Source organism: Cannabis sativa, unplaced genomic scaffold, assembly GCF_029168945.1.
Source record: "Cannabis sativa cultivar Pink pepper isolate KNU-18-1 unplaced genomic scaffold, ASM2916894v1 Contig1, whole genome shotgun sequence".
NCBI classification, from domain to species: Eukaryota; Viridiplantae; Streptophyta; class Magnoliopsida; order Rosales; family Cannabaceae; genus Cannabis; species Cannabis sativa.
Genome location: NW_026870037.1, coordinates 664,931 through 675,794, shown reverse-complemented (window position 1 = coordinate 675,794; position 10,864 = coordinate 664,931). Strand labels below are relative to the sequence as shown.

At 33.4% G+C, this 10,864-nt stretch overlaps 1 protein-coding gene across 1 annotated transcript; it reads left to right on the top strand.

The window, feature by feature from the left end:
* Positions 1–3,642: 3,642 nt before the first annotated feature.
* On the top strand, positions 3,643–10,631 carry LOC133032945 (L-ascorbate oxidase-like). The gene is made up of 5 exons (XM_061107433.1): positions 3,643–4,175; positions 4,259–4,351; positions 4,932–5,144; positions 6,993–7,187; positions 9,375–10,631. Exons 1-5 carry the CDS (start codon positions 3,876–3,878, stop codon positions 10,344–10,346), a joined length of 1,773 nt encoding a protein of 590 aa, XP_060963416.1. The 5' UTR covers positions 3,643–3,875; the 3' UTR covers positions 10,347–10,631.
* Positions 10,632–10,864: the final 233 nt, after the last annotated feature.

Sequence of the window (10,864 nt, the reverse complement as noted above, 5' to 3'; positions counted from 1 at the left end):
GAAATGTCATCTTCAATGAGCATCACTACCCTGACATCACTCACAGCAGCCATATAGATTAGGTAAATCCTACAGTTCAATGTCCATTTGTTCCTACTGCTAGTTTTTTTTTACTAAACCATGCACTAATACTGAGTTTCCTAATGTTGTCCATAATATTACTGCTGAGACAATGGTACCATCATCAACAACTGAAGTGCACCACCCTATCCCAATAGCCCAAATTTCCTTTACAAACTCTATACCGAAACACAACAACTGTCTCCTCCCCACCCTACACCTAATACTTTAAATACACCAAACACTGAACCACCAATACCTGTATTTGCATCCCAAATAGCACCTAGTTTTGACCCTACAAATGGCTAACCTGCTGCTGTGACTGTCTCGCAAACACCTCCACAACCAAATACAATACATGCCACTAACCTATCTATCTCTACTGACCAAAATCATGCTTCTGCCTCCCATTTGTCCCCACCAATTGTCTCAAACAACACAGCATCTACCCCTGCGCATAGGTCACATCCTATGATAACCAGGTCCAGAAATGGGATCACAAAACCAAAAGCATATTTGGCCACAAACACCCATTATCAGAGTCCCTATTACCTTCAGAACCCAAATCTCTACAAGCTACACTTAAAGATCCTCAATGACTTAATTCTATGCAAACTGAAGTTTTTGCATTGAAAAGAGCAGACACATGGATACTAGTACCTAAGAAACCTAGGATGCACATTATTGGCAATAAGTGGGTACACAGGATCAAACTCAATGCTGATGGGTCCTTGGACAGGTTCAAATCGAGATTGGTTGCTAAAGGTTATTTATAGGCCCTTGGAATTGACTATGAGGAGACTTTTTCTCAGTTGTTCAGCCTATCACAGTTCAAACTGTATTGTCCCTTGCTGTCACTTCAAATTGGAAAGTAACACAGTTAGATGTAAGTAATGGCTTTCTCAATGGTGAGCTAACTGAAACTGTGTTTATGAACCAACCACCAGGCTTCATAGATCAATCCAAACCTGATCATGTGTCTCTTCTTCACAAGGCCCTTTTATGGCCTCAAACAAGCTCCATGAATGACAAACTCAAAACTAGTCTACTTCAATGGGGTTTCACTGCTTCCAAATCTGACACATCACTCTTTGCACATGGCTCTGGTAACAATCTCATCATCCACTCGTATATGTTGATGATATTTTAATAACAGGTCCAAATCAACATCTAATCTCCAAATTAGTTACTGATCTTAACCATAAGTTATCACTTAAAGATCTTGGTGATGTTCATTATTTTCTTGGAGTTGAAATCTTCAGAGATTCCAAAGGAATGCTTTTGTCTCAAACTAAATATATCACAGATTTATAAGTTAAATTGCATATGGAAGGTGCTAAGGTTTGTTCCAATTCGATTAGTAACACCACCAAACTATCATTGAATGATGGAGAATTGTTTGAAGATCCTACTCTCTAAAGAAGCACCATAGGAGCTCTTCAATATATCACCCTAACCAGACCTGATGTTGTGTGATCAACAAACTCAATCAATTTCTCAAAGCCCTTACTGTATCACATTGGGAAGCCTGCAAGAGATTACTACGATATCTCAAGGGAACCATCTCTGATGGTTTATTACTTACACCAGCCACTGTCATGACTCTTGAAAGCTACTCAGATGTTGATGGGCTAGTTGTGTTGATGATAGAATGTCAACATGTGGCTATGTTATTTACTTAGGTGACAACTTAATCTCTTGGTCTGCTAAGAAGCAGAATGTTGTTGCATGCTCAAGCACTGAAAGTGAATTCCGTGCCTTAGACAACACTGCAGCTAAACTAAAGTGGATTGTGTCCTTACTGACTGAGTGGAATGTTAACTTGTCTCATTGCCATGTTATTTGGGTTGATAATCAGAGTGCATCTGCTTTAGCTGTTAACCCTGTTTCCCATGCTCGATCTAAACACATTGAGATAGACTTGCGTTTTATAAGAGATCAAATTCTGGAAAAGAGGCTCTCTGTTCGATATGTTCCAAGTCGTGATCAAGTGGCTGTTATGCTCACATAACCATTCATGACAAAGGATCGATTCATCTACCTAAAGTCCAAACTAAAAATGACTCCAACACCTTTTCATTTGAGGAAGGATGTTAACACTATTAACAAATCCTAGTTAATTTTCTGTAAGCTTAAGTTAGTTAAGTGTGTTCAATTAGTTTAGGTAGTTAACATTTCTGTTATGAGTTGTGTGCTATGTTTTTCTTGCCTCTTTCTCTTATATATATACATTGATCTTCATTAATAAAGTGAGCTTTTCCAATTCTGTTTCTCTATGCTTTCTCTCTCAGCTTTCTTCTCTACACTATGCACCATATTTCGTTGAGTTGATGATTAGGACGGTTTAGGATGGGTTAGCAACGGGCAATGGTGTCTTCTGATTGTTCAATAGCGGTGGCTATGTTTAATGGACTGACAGAGTTAAGGTGAAGATTTTTATGATTAGAGGGGAAGTTAATGCTAATGGTGTTCTAGATATTACATTTAGTCCTAGATTTGGTAATTCGAGTGTCGATCTTAAGGTGAAGCAAGTAATGCGGCCACCTAATAAGCCTCGCACGATCCATGGCCCACATTTTTTTTTATATAATGATTAGAATAAATTAAAAAAAATACTACACATACTATACATTGAGAGTACAATAAAATTCAGTAGTAATTTGCTCTGTAATAATTTGAAGATTTTGAGTTCAAATCTTAGTAACTTTTTTTTTTTTTTTGGTATAGGGGGCCTCAAAGTATGTTAGGGTCGGCCTTAATGATGTTTGCTTAAAATTTGCAAAAAAAAAAAAGTAGATTTTGATGATGATGTTTTTAAAAGAGATGATATATGATGTAATGTGTAAGTTAGAGGTAAAATTAAAAAAAATTTCTGATGTGTTTTAAAAGGTAGAGTAGAAAAACTAATGGGAATGTGGTAGGATGTTCTTGTTTGTAAAACATCTTGGGATGGGGTGTTTCCTATTATTTTTTTTTTTTGCCTTGTTGGTACATATTTTTTTGGCTAATTAGGATTTTTGCCCTCTAAATTTTGACATGTACCAAATCATGCTCCTTGAATTTTTAAGGTCGTTAAAAAACCCCTGAACTATTGAGATTATTGGATTAAAGGATTTTTGTCCAATTTTAGTAAAAATTCTAACATTGATAAAAGTTTAGGGTGCATGATTTAGTACATGTCAAAATTCAAGAGACATCATTTAGTAGACATTAAAGTCTGGGGAGTATGATTTAGTACATACATAATCACTGAAATAATAAAATTGAATGAAATTAGACAAAAGTCCTTAAATCCAACAATCTCAATAGTTCATGAGCCATTTTTAACAACCTTAAAAGTTTAGGGACATGATTTGGTACATGTCAAGATTCAGGGGCAAAAATCCTAATTAGCGTGTTATTTTTACTATTTGAAACTTTGCCTTTTATGATTGTATTTCATATAAAAAAAAAAAGAAAGAAAAGAATGGTTGATTCTCTTGTGATATTCTTATATGTTTATAATTCATTATAGTGTAAGACAGCTTAATTAGTTATTCTTGCTAGGACCTAGTATTACTTTACAATTTTTCTTTTTCAAAAAAACTAAGACGCCATGTGGGGCCGTAGGAAGGAAGATCCCCCATAGTTTTCAATCTGAAGAAAAAAAAAAAAAAACTTATAAATAGAGTTCAAACACAACGCGTTATAACAGTCTCAATTTCTTTATCGTGCTCGTATAATAAAAATTTCAAAGCCAGCTGAAAGCACTAGCTATAGTGTAACATAAATATATATATATATATATATATATATATAAATACAAATTAAACAGAATGGTTAATATAAGTCCTCAGAGCAGAGGACTGATGGGACAATTGATGATACGCTCCTTGATTCTGCTATCTCTTCTTGCTGTGGCTGTTGTTGGTGGCCGAACTCAGGTTCGACACTACAACTTCGATGTAGAGTACATTTTTGGGGCACCCGATTGCAAGGAGCACGTGGTGATGGGCATCAATGGCCAGTTCCCTGGCCCCACTATTAGGGCCAATGCTGGCGACACCGTCGTCGTTCACCTCAACAACAAGCTCCACACCGAAGGTGTCGTCATCCATTGGCATGGAATTAGACAGGTAAATATTACCTCATAGTAATGGTCTAATATTGTAAATTGTAATGTAAATTGTCCTAATTAATTTGTTTGTGTTTTGTTCAGTTGGGTACACCTTGGGCAGATGGTACAGCCTCAATCTCCCAGTGTGCTATAAACCCTGGGGAAGTATTTACGTATAGATTCCTAGTTGATAAGGTAAAATTTTATATTATATTTCTTAATTTGTCACTTAGTGATACTCATTTTTTAGTTAAAGGAAAAATAAATGAAAAAAGAATATCAAGATTAAGATGATGATCCATAATAATATATATGATCAGACGAAATTCGAAGTGGAAGCGCATTTGCCAAAATTCACTCACTTATATATTAATTGATTATAGCAATCTAAACCACTATATGGTGGCCAACACTAGTATCCATTTTGAAAGATAGCTAGTATGATGGTCATTTGATAAAATATAATGATGAGTATTAATATTATATATACTAATATCCAACAAGAAGCAATCAAGCAAATGACTTTTTCTTTTTCTTTTATATAGAAAGAATATATATAATTAAGTATTTCCATTGTCAAGAAAAAAAAAAAGCAAAGAAAAGAAAATATAGATATATGATATCCAATTATGCTTTGGCTAGCATCTCTGCCAGTATATATTTGCTATACGTACATCTTTGTAGTATAGGTACATGAATACACACATGCACGCATGCACCTGTTTTTTACTTTTCAAATATTGTTTGAATTAATAATGGTTATTATATGGTGTAGCCGGGAACATACTTTTACCATGGACACTACGGAATGCAAAGATCAGCAGGGCTATATGGGTCATTAATAGTTGACGTGGCAGAAGGGGAGAGGGAGCCTTTCCACTACGATGGAGAGCTCAACCTCTTACTCAGCGATTGGTGGCACCAAAGCGTTCATGAGCAAGAGGTTGGCCTCTCTTCTGCGCCAATCCGTTGGATCGGTGAACCACAGGTAATTATTAGCACATTAATTTAATAAAAAATTTTTTATTAAATTCGTGACATATGTCAAAAATTAAATAATTAATCAAAATAAAAAAAAAAAAATCTCAGACTTAATGCTCCGAATTCTAGAAGGGAAATTTGAATTTCTATGCATGCATTAGGGGATAATTTTTTTCCTAAACTAATACTTTTCTACATTAAAAATATATGATCACTTTTCCAAAATCCCAAAAATACCCCTCTCAAAAACTCAAACCCTTTCTCTCTCCTTCCCTCAAACTCTCTTTGCCTCTTTGCCTCTTCGCCCAAAACCCCATCGCAAGAAACCGCCCCTAACCCTCAACCATCATCACCCACCCACCCACCGACCGCCCCAACCCTCCACGCAACCCCGACCGACTTACGACCGACTGCCCCAACTATCTCCTCCTCGTCCAACCACCCACGCCGAAAGCAAACCCACGCCCATCCATACCCATCTCAACCGAACCACCATCGGCGATCCACCACGCACGCATGCCGGTCGAACACCACTGGAGATCAAAGGCAAACCCAGTCCAATGGATCTGGGTTGAAGGCGGTGGTGAATCTGTGATTTTTGGGTTGAAAATTGCATTTTCTGGGCAGGCCCGATGCAGGTCCGATGCAGGCCCGATGCATCATGATGAAAAAATTGAATCTGGGTTGAAGATAAAGGCCCGATATAGGGCCCGATGGGGCTCGATGGGCCCGATGGCCAGCCCGATGGCCAGCCCGATGGTCAGTCAATTTTTTTGGAAAAAGAGGAAGAGAGAGGGACGGTTGGGAAAAATGGGAGGGGTTTTTTGGGGTTTAGAAAAAAGTTATCCCATTTTACAAATTATACATAGTATTAGTTTAAAAAACCAATTTATGAGTTTATTAAGCATCAAAATTCAAATTTCCCTTCTAGAATATGCTGGTAATATGTAAAAATCTCTATATAATTTGACTATTGCTTCCATATTTTTCGTAGTATTTAATTTGAGCTATGGACTACATATATGATCAAGTATATATATATATATATATATATATATTTATGAAAATGATTAATTAAAGTACGTATAATATACAAATAAAATGTGTGTATTCGTAATTTTACGTCTAAACAGCTATATATGATAAGTGAAACATATCTGGATAATTATTTGATAAGTGATCATTCGGTGAAAAGAAAATGATTATTTTCAACTTTACTAAAAGACGAGGATCCTGATAATATGCGAATAGATCTAATAACACATATTTTCTACATATTAATTTTTAATTTATCGTAACTATAAAATTAAAAAAAAAATTATCAAATATTGTATCTCGAGTATATATTTACTCCTATTAATTAATATTAGAGAATATATATTAAATATAGCCGACCATATATATAATTATATATCATATCCATCAACCCAACTTATTACTATTAATTACACTAGATAGTGTACTCAACAAAAGTACTGGGGAATTTTCTAATTTTCAACTTTTTATGTCATACTAGGATTAGTTAAATAATTCTGTTTTTTTTTTCTTCTAATAATTAATTTGTACTTTGTAGACCATATCTCAACCCAAATAATAAACTTCAGAAATTAAAGAAAATAAAAAAGAGATCGCACATATGTTTTTTTTTTTTACTTCAGACAACTTTAATTAATACAGCTCTATAACTATCATAAGTAGAGAATTAAAAGAAAAAAAATATATATATAATATGCATACGTAAATATGCACAGTTTGGATTTACTTGTAACGTAAATATGCATACGTAACATATATATATATTATATAAATAAATATATATGGAATCTCATTTTGGATATTATGCTTAATTTTGCAGAGCTTGTTGTTGAATGGAAGAGGACAACATAATTGCTCATTGGCAGCGCATTATAGTAACTCTTCGTCAAACAAGTGCAACTTAAAGGGTGGAGAAAAGTGCGCACCCAAGATTCTGAAGGTGCAGCCCAATAAGACCTACCGACTAAGAATCGCCAGTACCACTGCTCTAGCCGCCCTCAACTTGGCCATCGGGGTAATTATTATTTACTTATCTATATTACGTACTATGTGCTTTAATCTCTTTAATATAATATATTTAGATAGATATATAATTATATTATTTCTCCAATATTATAATATAATATTTCTTGCAAATATTTTTATTTTATATATATCAACTTGCACTTACATCACAATATAGACTCTTATATATATATAATTAATATCCCACCTCACATGGTAAAATGAGGTAATTAAGATGTGTATATATATAGTCGTCTAATAACATTAATTTTCTCGAAAGTCGAAAGTAGATCTCATGTAAACATTAGGTTCATGTTGGCTATAGATAAGACCAAACCTTCTTCTTTTATATTTGGTTTCCTTAGGGTCAAGTTGAAAAAATCATTTGAACACTTTTTCTAAGCAAAAAGTAACTATTACAACGAGAAATTATTTTAACTTGCTTGTCTTTTATTCAGACAAAAAACAAAAAAACAAAAAAAAAGCTTGCTTTTATAGATAGGGCCTCTGGGTCTAAGGCGGCCTCTCCCAAATATAGGACTCCCTTATAAAGATTGAATTTTATTGTATATACAACAAAATTGAAAATTAACATAAACATAGCTTGTATTCTCTTTTCTAAGTAGGTCTCTTTATTTTGAATTTATATTATTTGTAAATATGACTAATTAGCTGATAATCATATTCATCATGAATAATCAACGTGATTAGCACCATTTGAGGTATATAAATGAGTAATAATAATACTAGACTTACAAGTACTCTAGCTATATAAAATATAAAATAGGGTTACTTAATTTTTACATTTCTTCTATTTAAATTCAGTTATATACATGCGTTTACATAAAATGATCATTAATATAGAATATGAAACATAGGGATCCATTGCCTCGGAATTAAAGGGATTGCCAAAGATATTAAAAAGAAAAGATACATTGCTTGTTAACCAGTACAAATATATATATATATATAATGAGAAAAAAACAAGAAAATATTAGTGCATGTTTGGCATCATAACTAAAAAACTGTTTTTTATTTTTAAAAACAGAAAATTATTTTTAAAAACAATTAAACAAGAATTTTGAAAACAACAAAATGTTGTTTTCTGTTTTAAAAACCAATTCACTTTTGGTCAATATTGTTTTTAAAAATCACTAACCAAACGTGACTTGTGTTTTAAAAACTTCAAAAACTATTTTTTGTTCTCATTTCTAAAAACAATTTTTTAAAACAAAAAACAGAAAACAATACCAAACATGCTCTTAATGTTTAGGAGGTACAAAATAAATCGAATGGCTAGAGAATGTATATAATAATAACATACCAATTATGACTATGTATATATATATTAATCAAGTTTAGTTTTATTTGCTTTCAAAGTACGTATATTTTCAATATAGCTCAGGGGGTCCATGCACTTTTGCATTATTATTCTAATTTCTAATTAAGCTCACTACAGGCTCTCCGTGTACTATTCATCATTAGTGGATCAGTCATTTGACTCATTTCACATGTTCATCCACCTCTCTCATGAGTTGTCTCTCATTAATTTAACAATAAATAAATACCAACAAAATATAATTATTGGACATACGAACATAATTGCATATCTTGGAAGAGGCCATGTATAAGTATTTTTTTTTCTTTTCCCTTTTGGGACAAGTATAACTATTTATCTTCTTTCATTTGGTTTGTGCTTTTGAATGCTGCTAATTATATGTAAATTAAAAATCGGTTCGAAACATCTTACATAAGAGAAAAGGAAGGAATATTATATATGGTGATTCTAGAATTTACACTTCAAAAGAGATTCAAAAGACATGTACTTTTTACTTGTTTTGCTATTAAATTTTTTTTTATAATTATTGATATCTTATAAAATTTTAAAAAATTCGAAATAATTTATAATATAAAAATTAATATTGTTCAAACAATTTATTTTATACGTGTATAAAATAAAATAGTCACCCGTACAATATACTGTTACAATAATTCTTAAATAATAACTTACAAAATTATGAGAAAAAATTTGAATAAAAATAATTTCAGGTACCAAAATAAATAAGGGTGGATATGAGTACATCCCTTGAGGGTGATTCCTACAATTTTCTAATATATAATTATATTGTCTCGTATCACATTTACCATGATCTGTTGTGTAATAAATAGCCTTTTTTTTTGCTTAATTTTTTTTCAGAATCACAAAATGTTGGTAGTAGAAGCGGATGGAAACTACGTGCAACCATTCTTAGTGGATGATTTAGACATTTATTCAGGCGAAAGTTACTCAGTCCTAATAACCACAGATCATCAAAACGCTAGAAACAACTACTGGGTTTCAGTAGGAGTAAGAGGGAGAGAACCAAAGACCCCACAAGGCCTTACCCTCCTAAATTATCTCCCAAATTCAGCATCAAAACTCCCCGTTTCACCACCTCCAGTCACACCACAATGGAATGATTATAACCACAGTAAATCCTTTACCAAAAATATTTTGGCTCGAATGGGGTCCCCAAAACCTCCAACAACTTACAACCGTCGGATCATGCTCCTCAACACTCAAAACAGATTAAACGGTGTAACAAAGTGGGCCGTAAACAATGTCTCCTTAGTACTACCATCTACCCCATATTTGGGCTCAGTTAAATTTTTACTAAACCATACATTTGACCAGACCAGCCCACCAGAAAACTACCCAGCAAATTATGATATCATGAAGCCACCTGTCAACACCAACGTCACCACTAGCAGTGGGATCTACAGACTCCAATTCAATACCACGGTAGACATTATACTTCAAAACACCAATGCTATAACCCCAAATGTTAGTGAAATTCACCCGTGGCATTTGCATGGGCATGATTTTTGGGTCTTGGGTTATGGAGAAGGTAAGTTTAATTCGAAGAACGATGAGAAAAAGCTTAACTTAAAGAACCCACCTCTAAGAAACACTGCAGTTATATTTCCATGGGGTTGGACTGCACTTCGATTTGTGGCTGATAATCGTGGAGTTTGGGCTTTCCATTGCCACATTGAGCCTCATTTGCATATGGGAATGGGAGCTATTTTTGATATTGAAGGTCGTTCTGTTAAGGGCATACCTAGTCAAGCTCTTGCTTGTGGAGCCACTGGAAGTTTGATGGCCACCAAAAATGGCAAGTATCATTAAGGTTTTGATTAATTAATTCTCACTTTGTATTATACTATGGAAGTAATATAATACTAAGTGAAGTCATAATAATGATGAAGTGTGAAAAATAATTACTCACACTAGAAGAAAAAATCAAGTGTGCAACTTATTAAGAAATATGCTTTTGGTGAGTTTTAGATAGAGCATAGGGTTTTAATTAATAATTTGTTTAATTTATTTTCGTGAGATGTACTGTTTGTAATCTTTTGTTACTTTTATTATTTATTACCTTCTTGGTTGTACGTGTATGAGTGGTCATTTAAAGGAGATAATGTTCATAATAACTTCATATATATACACAAGAATATAAACGTTATCAAACATTATGTGGATTGTAATTTGTGTTGTAGAATATTAACGCATGATGATCTTGTGAATGAAATATATAAATATTCAACATGCATGCTAGCTTCTTTCACTTTCCCTACAACAATTTCAGATATTACAGGCGACACATTAAATGGCAATAAAAAGTCACCCCTAATAGTATAAGTATT

What these genes read in the sequence shown, in the direction of transcription:
- LOC133032945 (XM_061107433.1), top strand. Translation starts at nt 3,876, where the DNA reads ATGGTTAATATAAGTCCTCAGAGCAGAGGACTGATGGGACAATTGATG. An exon ending in ATAGATTCCTAGTTGATAAG is followed by an intron (nt 4,352 to 4,931) that starts GTAAAATTTTAT and finishes TATATGGTGTAG; the next exon opens with CCGGGAACATACTTTTACCA. An exon ending in GTTGGATCGGTGAACCACAG is followed by an intron (nt 5,145 to 6,992) that starts GTAATTATTAGC and finishes TTAATTTTGCAG; the next exon opens with AGCTTGTTGTTGAATGGAAG.